This window comes from Mercenaria mercenaria, chromosome 2 (assembly GCF_021730395.1).
Source record: "Mercenaria mercenaria strain notata chromosome 2, MADL_Memer_1, whole genome shotgun sequence".
Lineage (NCBI taxonomy): Eukaryota > Metazoa > Mollusca > Bivalvia > Venerida > Veneridae > Mercenaria > Mercenaria mercenaria.
In genome coordinates, this window is record NC_069362.1 from 114600583 (window position 1) to 114616667 (window position 16085).

General features: G+C 33.9%; 3 protein-coding genes across 3 annotated transcripts in view; all 3 read right to left on the reverse strand.

Moving 5' to 3' along the window:
* Window positions 1–16085, reverse strand: part of LOC123565002 (40S ribosomal protein S24-like) — a 146029-nt gene that overhangs the window by 96418 nt on the left and 33526 nt on the right. The gene's annotated exons all lie outside the window — the stretch shown is intronic.
* LOC123565003 (multiple inositol polyphosphate phosphatase 1-like) lies at window positions 2047–8321 on the reverse strand. Its single transcript, XM_053537598.1, has 4 exons — window positions 7466–8321; window positions 5082–5203; window positions 3016–3155; window positions 2047–2683 (listed from the first exon to the last, which is right to left on the reverse strand). The coding sequence occupies exons 1-4, from the start codon at window positions 8184–8186 to the stop codon at window positions 2194–2196; spliced, it is 1473 nt and encodes a 490-aa protein (XP_053393573.1). The 5' UTR covers window positions 8187–8321; the 3' UTR covers window positions 2047–2193.
* Window positions 10451–14817, reverse strand: LOC123562993 (uncharacterized). The gene is made up of 2 exons (XM_045355564.2): window positions 13753–14817; window positions 10451–11606 (listed from the first exon to the last, which is right to left on the reverse strand). The coding sequence occupies exons 1-2, from the start codon at window positions 14789–14791 to the stop codon at window positions 11329–11331; spliced, it is 1317 nt and encodes a 438-aa protein (XP_045211499.2). The 5' UTR covers window positions 14792–14817; the 3' UTR covers window positions 10451–11328.

The window sequence follows — 16085 nt, forward strand, 5'->3', positions numbered from 1 at the left end:
ATATTCTGTGACTGTAATACTAAAATGTCTTGTTATCTCTTAAAGCCAAAAATAAAAATTAGCTTTTTGTCAAGCTTTAGTTTTTACGATTAACATTTGTAAACCTTCGAAAGTTTGATAAATGATGACATCTATAGAAGATACCTATAGAATATTTCAATATGATGCGTTTGAAAGATGAAAATACCAATTCTGTTCGGTTGTATTAAATGGGGAAAATATACAGCTAACAAATATAATTATATTTTTCCCAACAACTTTCTCCTTAACTTGTAATATAATTTCTAAATAAGTTTCTTATTCTTTTTTTTTTAATATGTTTTTTTTTTCTTTTAATAAAGAAATGAAAAAAAAAATAGATATACATTTTTAAGATATCACATATTTATAAAATGAAAGTTTGATAATGAGATACACTATTTCTTTTTCTCACTTATTTTTACATTTATTAGGTAGACTGACTTTCAAATAAACAATGACCCTTGTTTATTGGAACCATAATGTAAAAGTCATTAGCCCCTAACTGTGCTAATGAAGCCAGAAATCCCTTGACCCATTGCCAAGATCTAGGCCTTTAAGGACGTATAATAGTTTTCTTTCAGGATATCCGCCATTTTGAAAACTGTTTCTATGAATATTTCTTTTTAACAAGTTTTCTGCCAAAACAGATGCTACTCGTCTAAATATGGCTTATAATGTACAATATAACCAATAGATTCTACCTGTTGCAGAAAAAATACCTTCATATTCACCTGTAATTACTATAACATTAAGTGAGATATCATATGTTTTATTTATAAAGTACCACCATTTTTTCAATTTTACTGTTTCTCTTCTTATTTGTCTTAGAAACTAATGTTCTTCAAGCTCATAGAGTACGAAAAAAAAAGTTACTGTAGAATTTTTTTTATCCTTCATCCTTCATGTATTAAGGAGGTTGTATATCTTAACATTTGCATGCCCAACCGGAAGCTAACGTTAGGATTTACGACACAATATATTAGAAATGTCATGCGGAATGTAAGGAAATGGATGATGGTAACTCATGTTATTGGGAATATAGTTGGGTGAAAGGCTACTTATTACTGCCATTTTCAAATTAAATTGGTCAGTTTGATTTGTAATACATTTTTCCGTTTCAGTTGACAATTTGGTACTCATATACTAAAACTATGCTCTAAAATTGTTCATATTTCAGTAGAAAATAGTGACATCTTAAATTAAGTTAATGTTACCATAGAAACGAACCCTGTGACCTATATATCTAAATGTAAATTTCAAAGGCGTTGACACTGGTGTACTTAAGGAAGACAGTTTCGGTTTTTATCTGTATTTCACCACTATTCATGAGAATAAAAACTGCAAGCACAATTTAAATAAATGCAAATAAAACGAATTTATTACGTACTTTAGAAATAAGATGCCATGTCTTGAAGCTACATTAAACAATAAGGATAAATTTATTTAATATGTTTCTAAGAAATTACGGAAAAAACAAGCTATAAGATATTTTAAACATCTCTGTTGCCATGGTTATTTTAAACGTTAAACGTTAATATTCTACTGATAATATAATCCTAATATTCCATTTGTGTCATAAGAGAATGGCACTAAAGCCGTCGAAAAACCCGTTATCATACACAATTGTTTAAAAATTAGAGAAAATGCGTAAACAAGAAAACACGAGCCCCGCGACATATACATTTAAAGCTTATTTTAGGAAGCTAACGCGCATACATAAAAATATCAACTACGCAGTCTTCTACGGATAACAGTGAAACCGAAATACACTGAAAAGTGTTAATATCCGAATTTTCCTTTTTCTTTCAATACAAAATACCTTTGGAGGGACAGAGATAAACGAACTCGAGGTTGTAGCAGCTAAAACATTATATTACATACAATAATAAAATTGCTACGGTTCAATTAGTTTGAATCTACACTGGTGTCAAGGTATACTAACAGAGATATATAACCACTGCACTTCTACTGTATACCATTGGATACTAGTTACACGTAATGACAAATGATAAAAAAGAGAGTGAAAAAAAAAACATTCAGGTTTTTCTTTGAGGTATTATCAAAGTTTACTTTAATATGTGTATTTGTAATTGCATAGTAAAATTGTCTTCACGAAATCTCACAAGCCGGTTAATGAAAAGTTATTTCTCTCTTAATATCCTTACCCATCACCTAAAACATAAAAATTGATAACGAAATTACAAATAAGGACAAAAATGTAAATGCCATATGCAAACTGGGACTTGAAGCTCCGTCTCCTGGTTCAATCATCTCGGCGCGATCCGGTTTAACTCCACACACTTCAGTGATGTTACAGTTTTCAATGGCATCTGTGAATGTTTCTCTCACATCATCATATAAACAATAGTACTGATGACTACAGAAAGGAACTCTTTTCTCGTTTACAAAAGCATGAATCCGAAATTCCTGTTGTCCAGGATAAAACTCATTCAAAGCTAATCGTCTAGTATTGTCGCATGCATAAAGTATAAATGCAACACTACTAGCGAAAGAAGAGATCTGGCTGGTCTTGAACTTTCTGTCTTGCATTGCCTTCATGTTTGAAGCTAACAGTGGATTTGGATCTTTATACATTCCTAGAGCCGTCAATAGTGGTATTAGTGTATCTGAGTCGCCGAAGTAAAACTTAGCACCCACATACCTGAAAAAGTAACATCCTGTGTAATGATCTTTGAATTTTTGTTATAATATTTGACAGCAAAGACAGTGTACAGACACTAGTAGACTTTTAAGACATTTATATAATAACCTAATTATTGCATAATGGCAGTTCTTATAAATGGAGCATTCCCCAAATAAACAGCATAGAAGGTGACTTTTTAAATACATGTAATTACAGTTAACTTTCATAAAAGTATATATTTGAACGTCATTATCTTGTACTGGTCGCAAGTTTATAAGCTCCAATGAAAATATATATGCTGCTGTGATCAGAAAGGTAACATATTTATGCATATATCGTGTACAATATACCTTTTTTCATAACCATCTGCCTCTTTGAAGTAATTCCACGTCCTGTTTATTGCGCTGTCCAAGGTATTGAAAATGTCCCTTACAAGCGGACACGCCATTTTACTGTTGTTTTGGTGTCCATACGAATACTCGTAATACTTCTGGAAGCAATAAAACTCATCATGAATATCAATCTTAAAAAAATGCATACCAATTACCATGTAACAATTTTACTAGAATAACCATTTAAACAATTTATCATACATGAAATTAGAACGTATTAAAGTTACTTTAACGGTTTCAACAGACAATGTCTAATGTGTAAAATGTATCAATATGTACACCGACTGAGCACATGTATATATAAACACAAATGAATTCAACATACATATGTGATCCATGCTTATAAATTTAATTATAGCTGTGATACGAGCTTCCTATCCCAGATTCTATGCCATTTTCGCCCTATTTTCTTCTATTTCGCTCCCATCTGTTCAGATTTATGTTTATATAATCAGTTCAAATTTTATGTCCGTAAATGTATTCTTTTTCGCAGCCTGTTTTTATACTACAGATCGACAAATTTATGTCTCATGCCATTATGGAGGAGCCTCTGTGGCCGAGTGGTTATAAAGTCGTTGACTTCATATCACTTATCCCTCACCGACGTCGGTTCGAGCCACGCTCGGGGAGTTGAATTCTTCATGTGAGGAAGCCATCGAGCTGGCTTACGGAAGATCAGTGGTTCTACCCGAGTGCCCGCTTGTGATCTTCCTCCACCATCTATATGACCTAAAATTGTGCCGGTGTGATATTAAACCCAACACAAGCAAAATACCATATGGATTAATGAAGAAACAAGCAGAACTTGTAAGATGGATTATTTATTACCATTGAAATTATATTATGTATACGGAAAAAGTTTCTAAAACTTACTCAATCCTCTGTGTTGACTCAATGATATTTGTAATATTGTCTCAATCGCAATTATGTCAATAAATATGGATTAAACCAATATTTAAAGTTTTACGAAAGCAAAGTGTTACTCTTAGTATCCATTACATTCACGCCAATATACATAATTATAACGTTTTTATTTTTGCATTTTACTTGCTCAAATAAAGGTTATCTCACAACATAGGTTTTAAAATCTTTTCATCGATTTGCATTTTTTCCGAATTTTGATATATGATTAATACTGGTGTTAATGTTATTACAAGTATGAAAACAAAAAGACCAAAATTATTGCTTAGATGAATTAGCAACAATTAACATATGTTTTGTCAAAACGATCTAGTGAGTTTCCATCGCCTGGGGCATGTCACAATTAACTTAATATTTTGTGTTACTGAAAAAAATGTGTGTCTCTCTTGTCGAATCTGTTATTCATGCAACACTGTTTTTCTAAATTCTTCGTACCGTTTATGAGCATTTCTGCATGCTTTTTATGGTAAATTATTACGTTATACGTCGTGTCTTACATGTCAAAATTACCATTTTTTTTCATTTGCAAATTTGATTATCATTTCAAATAATGATAGTCATACAAAAATGTATACTTTTCCCTCTCACATTAGATGTTCCTATTGTATACCGTAAAATAGATTAAAGGAAGAGTTAAGTTATTAGCAGGCGAAAATATACTGAAACAAATCTTCAGTCAAGTAGATACTCACGATAAAAGTTTAATTTATAACCTCGACTGATACAAAAATTGTGTTGAATCAGACAGCAATTTAAACTTAACAGTGTTCGTTATGTGTCTTGCTATTACATTACGTGTAAAAATAAATACAGCTCGAACTTTCTTGTTTATTTTACTTTGAACATGCAAGCCATTGATACGCCAGTATGATCTACATTAGTACCACACGTGATTACTATAAGTACTACGACAGAAGTAAAGCCTATAAGTCTTTATCATTTTGATTGGCTATGTTGTTGCACTGTCGCCGGTGGCGTCAAAACGATTTGTCAGTTTTTAGTGACTTATAAAAGCAACCTATATTTAATTTCTTAGAAAAGCAACTTATATTTAGTTTCTTTATTACGTTCGGTTTCCGTATTCAAGACGATGATATACGTACCAATAGATCTTGTCCGTATTCTAGAACGTCTCTGTCCTCATCGGTAAGGAGGTGACACCATGTCATGTCGTTAGAAATGTACGTTCCATATGCACACCATTCGTTTATCAGATACACATCAGCTGTGTTATGTGAAAAAAATATTTTGAGCTGGAAGACATTGTTCTGCATTATATGATTTATGTGGCACTGAATTATATGTTATGTGAATAAGATTTTGAGCTGAAAGATTTTCTCCATAATATAATTCTGTGCAAAGAAGTATAAAAAATTTTATAGCTCTTTGTTCTGTGCTAGGTGAATAGGATTTGAACCTGAAAAATATTTTCTCCATTAAGTAATGTGTGTGTCGATGAATTCTGTGTTATATGAATAAGATTTTGAACAGTACGATATTTTTCTCTATTTCATAACTTGTATGTTTGCATTTTGTGTTATATGAATAAGATTTTGAACTTTTAGATAATTTGCATGCAACTAGATTCTGTGTTATGTGAATAAGACTGTTCGCTGAAAAACATTTTTCTCCATTATATATTGTGTCACCGTGAGTCGCTAAATTCTGTGTTATGGGAATATATCCATGAATTCTGTGTATTTGAATAAGATTTTGAGCTGGTAGATATTTGTCGCCATTACATAATTTGTATGTTGATGAATTCTGTCTTATTTGAATAAGATTTTGAGCTGAAATATATTTTCTTCCATTATATAATTTGTATGTTAATGAATTCTGTGTTATCTGAATAAGGTTTTGAGCTGAAATATATTTTCTTCCATTATATAATTCAAGTGTATGTTGATGAATTCTGTATTATTTCAATAAAGTTTTGTGTTGGAAGATATTTGTCTCCATTATATAATTTGTATTTCGAATATTTCTGTGGTATTTGAATGCGATTTTTCAGTTAAAAGATATTTATCCCAAATATATAATTTGAATGCAACTGAATTTTGTGTAATATGAATGATTTCGAGCTGTAAGATAGTTTAATCCATAATATAATTTGTATGTTGATGAATTCTGTGTTATTTGAATAAGATTTTGAGCTGAAAGAGTTTTCTCCATCATATAATTTGCACGCAGCTGGACTTTTTTGTTATGTGAATACGATTTTGAGTTGAAAGATAGCTTTCTCCATATTATTTGTATGTTGATGAATTCTATGTTATTTGAGTGAGACATTTTGAGTGTAAGATATTTTTCTCCATAATATAATTTGTTACTATGTTGGTGAATTCTGTGTTATTTGAGTAAGATATTTTGAGCTATAGGACAGTTTTCTCCATAATATAATTTGTATGTTGATGAATTCTGTGTTATTTGAATAAGATTTTGAGCTGAAAGAGTTTTCTCCATCATATAATTTGCACGCAGCTGGACTTTTTTGTTATGTGAATACGATTTTGAGTTGAAAGATAGCTTTCTCCATATTATTTGTATGTTGATGAATTCTATGTTATTTGAGTGAGACATTTTGAGCTGTAAGATATTTTTCTCCATAATATAATTTGTTACTATGTTGGTGAATTCTGTGTTATTTGAGTAAGATATTTTGAGCTATAGGACAGTTTTCTCCATAATATAATTTGTATGTTGATGAATTCTGTGTTATTTGAGTAAGATATTTTGAGCTGTAAGATTTTTTCCTCCATTATCTCCATTATATAAGCTGTATGTTGATGAATTCTGTGTTATTTGAGTAAGATATTTTGAGCTATAGGACAGTTTTCTCCATAATATAACTTGTATGTTGATGAATTCTGTGTTATTTGAGTAAGATATTTTGAGCTGTAAGATATTTTCCTCCATTATCTCCATTATATAAGTTGTATGTTGATGAATTCTGTGTTATTTGAGTAAGATATTTTGAGCTATAGGACAGTTTTCTCCATAATATAATTTGTATGTTGATGAATTCTGTGTTATTTGAGTAAGATATTTTGAGCTGTAAGATATTTTCCTCCATTATCTCCATTATATAAGTTGTATGTTGATGAATTCTGTTTTATTTGAATAAGGCTTTGAGCTCTAAGATATCTGTCTCCATTACGTAATTTGTGTTTCGATGATTTCTGTGATATTTGAACGCAATTTTTCAGTTAGAAGATATTTTTCTCCGTTATGTAATCTGTATGTCACCGAATCATATGTTATGTGCATAAGATTTAGCTGTAAGCCTGTAAGATATTTTTCTCCATTATATAATTTGCATATTACTGAATTCTACATGAAGAATGAAAAGGATCGCAATATCGTTGCCAAAAGGAAAGATCCATTAACCAATTCCAAAAATAACAGAATGCCGAAATTAGTGACAAAGAACTTAACAATTTGTTCTTAATTCCAAACATTAGTCATGCTAGGATCTAAATTTACTTACCATAAGAAAGGTGTAGCTGCATGCCGAGTTTTCTTCTTACAGAGTCGATGATTTTAACAAATGCAGGTGACTTGGAGAAATTATGAAATTGCGATACATGCTTTGAAATGTCTTCATGTTGCTGTTTTTCATGGTTATAACAATTCCTGGAGAATGCCGCTGTTGAATCATTTATTTTGTTTTCAAATCTAGATAGTTTTGATAGCTGGCTTAAAAGACCCTGCTCGAAGTACTTTGAGCTATTAATTGCCTTACGGTTACTTGACGAAACCACCATAACTGACCTAAGGTTTTGAGCAAAATCATGGAGAACGTCTTTGAAACTTTTCCCTATCCTGCTCCCAAGCTGAGTTATTTCTTCTATTCCTTTGCTTGAAAGTTTGTCCGCCATACTAATGTCATACTCAAGCTTCCACTTTTCTAGTTCGGGAAACGTTTTAGAATCTTTTGATTGCACGATTTTCTCGTGAAGTGTTTTTATATCCTTCATCTTTTGTATACTTGGAAAGTGCGCAGCGTCTCTGACTACCATGTTCAGATGAATTGGTGTGCATGCTGTCCTGCTGATGCCAAAGTGAACATTTCTATCCATATTATCTGACGCATGCACTGAAGTAGTGTCTATCCATTGTAAAAGTGTGTTAGTAGAAAATACATTCCATCTGCTAACGCTTTCTACATACGGAACCAGTAAAATGACTGGTAAAAACAGTAAATTCATCGCTAATTCAACGAATCCACGTACTCTTTAATTAATACAGATTTAAAACATTTTTCGCAACACGGAGATCAAATGGTCACAAATCAAGCAACATACGTAGATGAATAAATGAAATATTTCCACAACCGTGTGTTAATTAAGTGTTGTTATTTCTTTTTTTATTTTATTTTTTTTTACTTAAAAAAGATTATGTATTATAATTAATCATTCTACGCTCCTTTTGTCACTAATTACGTAACTTTGTCATCATTAGGGCATACTTTAGATGCAAACTGAAAAAATAGCTGTGTTAAACTCTACAATACTATCACTTCTTTTTGCAGCCATTTTACATTTTGTTATCATTCGCTCGTTTTATAGTCGGTTATAATTAAAATGTTCAGATGTTACGTTATTTGTATGTCTTATAATTTTTATTTTATCTATTAAATCGATAACGTACGGGAGTACTGAAGAGCTTGTGCTGATTTTTTTTATTATTTCTATCGTGATTAAATTTATTATTACATGAATTCTTATATAAATCGCCGGTCCATAGTTTGTGCTATTTTACCGGTTGATATTCCGGCTAATTAGTAAAAGCACTGTCAAAATTAACTTGTGATGTAATGCAATAAGGCACTTATTGAGTGGCTTGCCTTGGTCAAGACTATAACCCGAAGTCCGAGGCCATTCAACAAGTGTACACTATAACAGGAAATGACTAAAGGGACGAGGATCACCGTAGACCTTTTTCATACAAATTTTGGTCTCAGTGATGTTATATTTTCTAGTCCTTTGGGATCATGGAGTACATTCATTTTTACGATATTCCTTTAAAGCACGATGGTACGATGGAGTAGAGTGACAGTACGATGGCGAAGTGCGACAGTCCATCGTACTGTCGCGCTTCGCTGTCGTAGTGTCGTGCTTCGCTGTCGTAGTGTCGTGCTTCGCCATCCCACCGTCACGCTTCACCAACCTAATGTCAACATCATACTGTCGCGGTTTGCCTTCGTATTGTCGGGCTTCAACATCGCACCTTCGCGCTTCACCACTTTTGCCTTTAATCTTAGTTGTTTACAAGGCATTTGAAGTATGTAGTATTAAGTATAAATGTATTTGAGAGTACTGAAATTCATTTGACAAAAATGAAATATAATTCTTTCAATGGACAGATTTATTGAGAGCATGAAAATGCTACTAGCGTATTGTTCACTTACGAGGGTTCTGTTTCCAATTACAACATGAGTTATCATGTCAGCGAGTTATTATCTGTCATTGACTGGTGTTACGTTATATCAACATTTGTGTTAGGACAGCTGTGACACTGCACTGCGACACGATGTATGTGTAGCAAACGTAAAGAAAGTAACAGTCACATAGGGCCTACTGTTTGTCGTTGTTATTTTGTTAGGCTAAACGTCACACCAACACAATTATAGGTAATATTATATGGCGATTTTCTAGCTTTATATGGTAGAAGAAAACCCCAGGTGTCCTCCTTCCCCCCCCCCCCCCCCCCCCCGCCGGTCATTATTTCATCACTGGCGAGTACCTGGGTTCACGACCGTACTTTAAGGTGCCCCTCCGGACATTATTTTATTACTGGCGGGCACCTTGGTTCTAGATCAGACTTTAAGGTGCCCCTCTGGACATTATTTCATCACTGGCGGGCACCTGAGTTCACGACCATACTTTAAGATGCCTCTCTGGACATTATTTCAACACTGGCGGACACCTGGGCTCATGACCATCACTGGCGGGCACCTCGGTTCACGATCAGACTTTAGGGTGCCCCTCCGGACATTTTATCACTGGCGGACACATGGGTTCACGACCAGACTTTAAGGTGCCCCTCTGGACATTATTTCATCACTGGCGGGCACCTGGGTTCACGACCAGACTTTAAGGTGCCCCTCCGGACATTATTTCATCACTGGCGGGCAACTAGGTTCACGATCAGACTTTAAGGTACCCCTCCGGACATTATTTCATCGCTGGTGGGCACCTGGGTTCACCACCAAACTTTAAGTGCCCCTTTAGACATTATTTCATAACTGGCGGGCAACTGGATTCATGACCAGACTTTAAGATACCCCTCCGGGCATTATTTCACCACTGGTGGGCATCTGGGCTCACCACCAGACTTTAAGGTGCCCTTCCGAACATTATTCCATCACTGGCGGGTCCCTGGGTTCACCACCAGACTATTTAGTGTACGGGTCACATTGAAAATATTTAATATAAAGTTATAATAACCTGCTCTTTTATTTAGTTTAAAGCATGAAGGAATTATTATTATAATAATGGATATTGTCTTTCATAATCACATTTGAATATTTTTCTTTAACATACAAAACATTTTACATCCTTCTTTTTCATTGAATGTATGCCACAGTTTTTTAACTTTTAAGTCTGTTTCATATTATTTGCTACTATAGCATCACCTTATATGGCATATTACATGGTTAGCAATTTCATGATTTTTTGTCTAAATCATGAAACATTGGGTATTTCCGGCCGAATTTATCAGATTGTCGTTTGTCTAACAACTGAGCACAACACGTCTATAGTGTTGACTTCTACAACACATTACGGGAGAATATTGTATCTTTGTGAGGGGAAGATCCACGCTCGCATTGGAAAAGGGATAAGGTGTGATATATAATATCTTAATTGAGAATATATGGGTGTTTTCGCTTTCCGACTGACTGATTTGTGGCATTTCGTTATTTCGTTCTGTCATAGTGACACAACAAATACGTCGTTATGGCTTCAAGACAAACACTTCGCACCGACAAACGTCGTCCCGCCGAACGTTCGGCGGGGCGATGTTTTGTAGGGCGACATTCGGCGGGGACGTCCAACGGGGGGCATAACAACGTTCGTCGTTGTATCGCCATACTAACTATTTATATAGTAAAATAATTGGATAATTAAGGTATAAAATCGGTAAAAGGACGACAAGCAAAGAGTATCATTAGCACAAATTACTTCCATTATTCCGTGATCATAAATGATTAATAACAACAAAGTTTGATAATCATTAAAACAATAATCAACATCACAAGTTCTGGCCCATCTCCTCGCTAATACATTAATCGTCATATCTTTAATACAGAAACACATTCTTCAGCTGATGCAGGTTGTTTACTGAAACTCAATAATCATCCGACTTACAAGGACGACGACAACGACCCCGCATACAACAAATCAGACATAATAGAATCAAAAACACAATTATTGAGCCCCCTATAGCACCCAATTTCCAGATCTCGAGTCCAAACAGTGTAAATGGTTCCTCGGTCGGCACAGGGGCCACATAAAAATCTACATCGAAGTCCTCTGCTGTGAGTGTACCGTTCACGCCTTGCTCTTGCACCCGTAAATAAACTATCGTCTTGTATTTTGAAGTAGTTATCGACTTTGACGATGAATCTGTGAAAGAAAATGAAATATTACATTAAAAAATCTATAAAAATGTAGTTAGCAACATGCACTTCACCTCCTCTGTATGCTCTGATGTCTTAGTAAGTATTGTGATGCGAATAGTTGCTAAATGTGCTTGGGCGATATTGTAAATAGATTTACTTATGCAAACGACTCCTGTGGTAATCTATGCTAACAAAAGATATTCCTTTAATTCTGATACTGTTTAATTCTTATACTGTACTCTACATTGTCAATACCTCCCGATAGTCGCATATTATATACCTTCTTTTTTATTCTTTTTATTGATGAAAAATTAGTGTTTACCTTGTACATCAAAATGAAACAAAAAACTGTAGATGTAGAGAGTCGCTCTCTGTTCGGTACTGATTACATTTGTTCAGTTAGTACCAGAGTCATTCAATATATAATGCAACGTTTGTTGTAATTCCTTTTGTGTCTTAGATATATCCTTTATTAAACGCATATTATTTAGTACAAGAAATAACATATTATACAAGAAGAACTAAAAAGGAATTTCAGCACCTCAGAAATCTCAAACATGTGTGAATAACAAGATTTTTTTAATAATGGTATAGTTTTTATATAAATTAGTAAATATGAGTAATGCAATATTGTCTTAATGAATGGATGCTTGCAGGCTGTGCAAATCAGTTAAATTTAGGCCTGGTCGAAAATGATAAAGGTCTTAAGACGTTTCTTAATTTGGCAAATGTCTTATCTTTTCATCCCTTTTATGGCAGTTTCTAACCATGAAATCAATGGTTGAATTAACACAGATCACTGATCTTGTAGTATTGCAGCGGGGAACGGGGCTTTGTGGTGGTTTACTAGGGGGTCATGCTTCCGTCGATGGAAGGAAATAGCAAAAACAGTTGTTGTGCTCTGTTATCGGTAGCCGCTGGACTGTGTAAAGGGATGGGGGGTTGCTTGGCGCCGCAGCACATCAAGACACTCTGCTAGTGTTATTATTGTATAGTTACAGTATGATATGATATATGTATAGCCTCTAATAATTCATCCATATGAATGGTCATTTACATGTACTTTTATTGTATTTTACATGCATTTCTATGTAAATGTAAATGGAACAGACTTAAATATATATAATATATATTAACCAATACCCCATTCGTTCCAGTTCAACGAATACACATTATTTCCTAGCAATAAAGGAATGCATGTAAATACCACCGGGCCGTGTGACATATGTGGCCCATCGGGGTGGAATGTCAAATTTTGATAAATAGTTTCTTTTCAAGTTTAGATGACAAACATAATTATTTGCAAGTAAATACGAAGACATTGCCAAAATACTTAGGACGGCTGTGTATGTTTATTTCTCGTAATCGGCAAAAATATGTCCTCATTTATGTTCCTAATAACGTCTAATATTCAACAGCAAAATTGTTGTAATTTTCGTTGATACTACCATTATGCTATTATGTATGTAATGAATCTTTCACCCCTTCTTTTTTAGTTTTTCATAAAAAATGCTTTGGACATTATACAGTTGTCACTGGCAACGCAATAATTTTGAAGAAATAAAAAAACTATTATTCTTTATCCTTACTGCGTTGCTAAGAAGCAATTTTGATAAAAAAAAACCTGATTTCTACGCTAACACGTTACGTCAATCTGTGTTTATAACATGTTCTCAGAAAATTGTAAAGTGACTTGTTTGCGTTTAGTTGATTGCATTATTTTATTGAATAACACTCGAACATTTTTAATCCATTCTAGTATAAATCTGAACATTGCTTTGGCCGTTTTCCAGTTGTGTTTTAACAGAATCGGAAACGTGTATTAACAATGAGAGTCTCGTGCTGACGAGCTGTTAGTACACTTTTTTGTACAGATGCGCGTTCCGTCGAAAAGCAAAAGCATGTTACTGAAGTCAATAGAAAATGACGTGAACATTGACGTTAACCCGCAATTCATTTAATTTTATTAAAGACACTGCTGGGCAATATATTCCTTTTTTTCAGTTTTATACGTTTTACACTCGAGTAGTGTAATTGCATGCTTTTTCGGGCTTCTATATCCACAAAGTTGATACTGGGCTCAGGCACCGACCAAATTCGTATAGATTGTGCAGTAAGTCTGTAAATATCTTAAAAACCCTTGTACTTACCCTTATCCAGAAAGATTTCTGCCTGGCCCTCGGGGAACATAACTGACACCACTAAATCGTACCCAAGAAGATCAAACATATTTATCACATCGCCGGTGTCTTTTATACAGTCATCAAATTTGGTCTTTAAAATAAGCTTTTTGAATTGTTCTTTATCAACTGCTACGTTAAGTTCTTCACTCTGAAAAATTGCAAATATTAAGTCATTGCCGATGTTTTTCTTCAATACTTGATCATATTTCTTCAAGCTTCTTGCACAGTAACTTTCGGTAAGAAATAGAACATCATTGGTCGTATAAGAATACCTTCGTTGGTTATTATTGAAAAGCTCTTTGCCATGTTCAATCTGATCAAAATCTGATTTTACAAGTTTCATGAATTGAGACTTGCAATTATCTTTTTCCTTTTGGAATTTATCAAACAATGTTGTGGCCGATGCCTGCCATTCTTTCAAGGCATCATCGTGCAGATCATTGTCACTCAGTTTTTCATTCAACATATCCAGTGCCGCTGCGTTTGAGACCAACGTCATGTAGTATGTTTGAAAGTGTTCAATGCTCGTCATTCCGCAATCAAATCCATCCACAATAAGAGATAATAGAGTGTTCGATATTCCGGACACGTCAGTTGTAAATGTTAGTAATGACTTTATTGTATAAATGTCACTTTTCTTTCTTTCAAAATCTTGATGGAATCTTGTTTTATATATTTGTCTTTTCGTTTCGTTGTTTGTTTTTGCAATATGTTCCATATCCTTTAGAAGCTGTTGTATTGCGTACGATGCAGTACGCAGTTCTGTCAGGTGAGCTTCAAGCTCCACTTTGAAAGTAATTTTTTCCGTAGACATCTCAATCCGCTCTGAAATAGTTTTAACTATTTTGTCGTAGCTCACGGAGCTCGTCGTCTGTTTTGGTCCATCAAATATATCATACACATCTAATGCAAACGAAACAACTTCTGCAGTGGTTGATAAAATGGAAAACAGTTGGGCATCAGCACCAGCGAGAAGGAGGAGAATCAGCCCGAATTTCTTGTCCATTGTGATAGTGTAATTATGATTTCATAGATTTATCTTAAGTACTGAGATATCCCCCTTAAATTGATAAACACATCTGTATTGTAAAGTATGGAAGGGTATCTTTGCTTCTATTATAATTTATTGTTAATATCTTAATTAAATATTGTGAAATCTAGATGTGAATGCTCAAAAGGCGTTGTTTTGCCATTTCATGCGGAATAAGTGTAAATTTAAAATAAAAATTTATTTCTTAAAGGAGTTGTGTATACTTAATAAAATTTGTCTATGGTGGATAAATGTAAAGACAGTAAAGACAATTAAGTATCAGAAAACGTGTTTTTAAACAAAAACGAGTTAACATATGTAGTATCAACAAGGGTATTTAGTAAGATAACTAATATAAAATAAAAACGGGTACGAATTACATTTGAACATGACTGTATTTCAAAAACCAACTGAATGTATCATTACATTTTGAACAGTTGTGCAATAATAACATTAAATTTTGTTAAGATGATATGTCTCATACAGACCACCAATTAATGCCAGTATGAACTTGTTCCATGACACTAAAATGAAAATAGATTAGTTTGCTTGAACTCGGTTGGTTCAGTATCTTCACATTTGAACAGTTTAGGTCATTTGGTGACTTAATGCAGGAAGACCACAATTGCCTCACTGGGCAATATTTCACGTGCATACCGGCACCTAGGCAAAACAGTCAACTTCCAGCAAGTCAGCTGGATGGCTTTCTCTCATGGTGACATGAGCTCGGCTCAAACCCAGTGTGGAGGCCCCTAAAGCAAAATGTTAATGCTTACTGACTGCTGTACAACTGCAATACCGTTACAAAAGTTTTAAACCTAATACATCTAAACTAATTTGATAATTTTATAAGTAATTAACACCAGTTCCTATTTTAAAGTAAAATCATAATACCGAGCGAAACGGGTTTTACTGATAATAAGTTTGTCGGGTACAAGTTTGTGTCACGCATTTTTTTTCTCTTCTTTTATTTATTTAATTATTGTTTGTTACTTGGTAAGGAATACAGCGTTGCGCTTCAATTTTACAGACACACTTTTTAACGTGCTCAACTGCTGTGAATAAATCCAAACGGAATATCCACGTTCCGAAAACACAGCCTCCCTAATACGAAACCCTATAGCAGTGTATGCAAGGTGATAATAATAGACATTTACTCAAAATTCATCGAAAAAGTAAAATAATTAGACAACAAGAGCAAAGCAATCAAAGGAACACAGAAAATCATCGCCTTTGATTGGCTAACGACAAAACAAACACTGAGGAATTT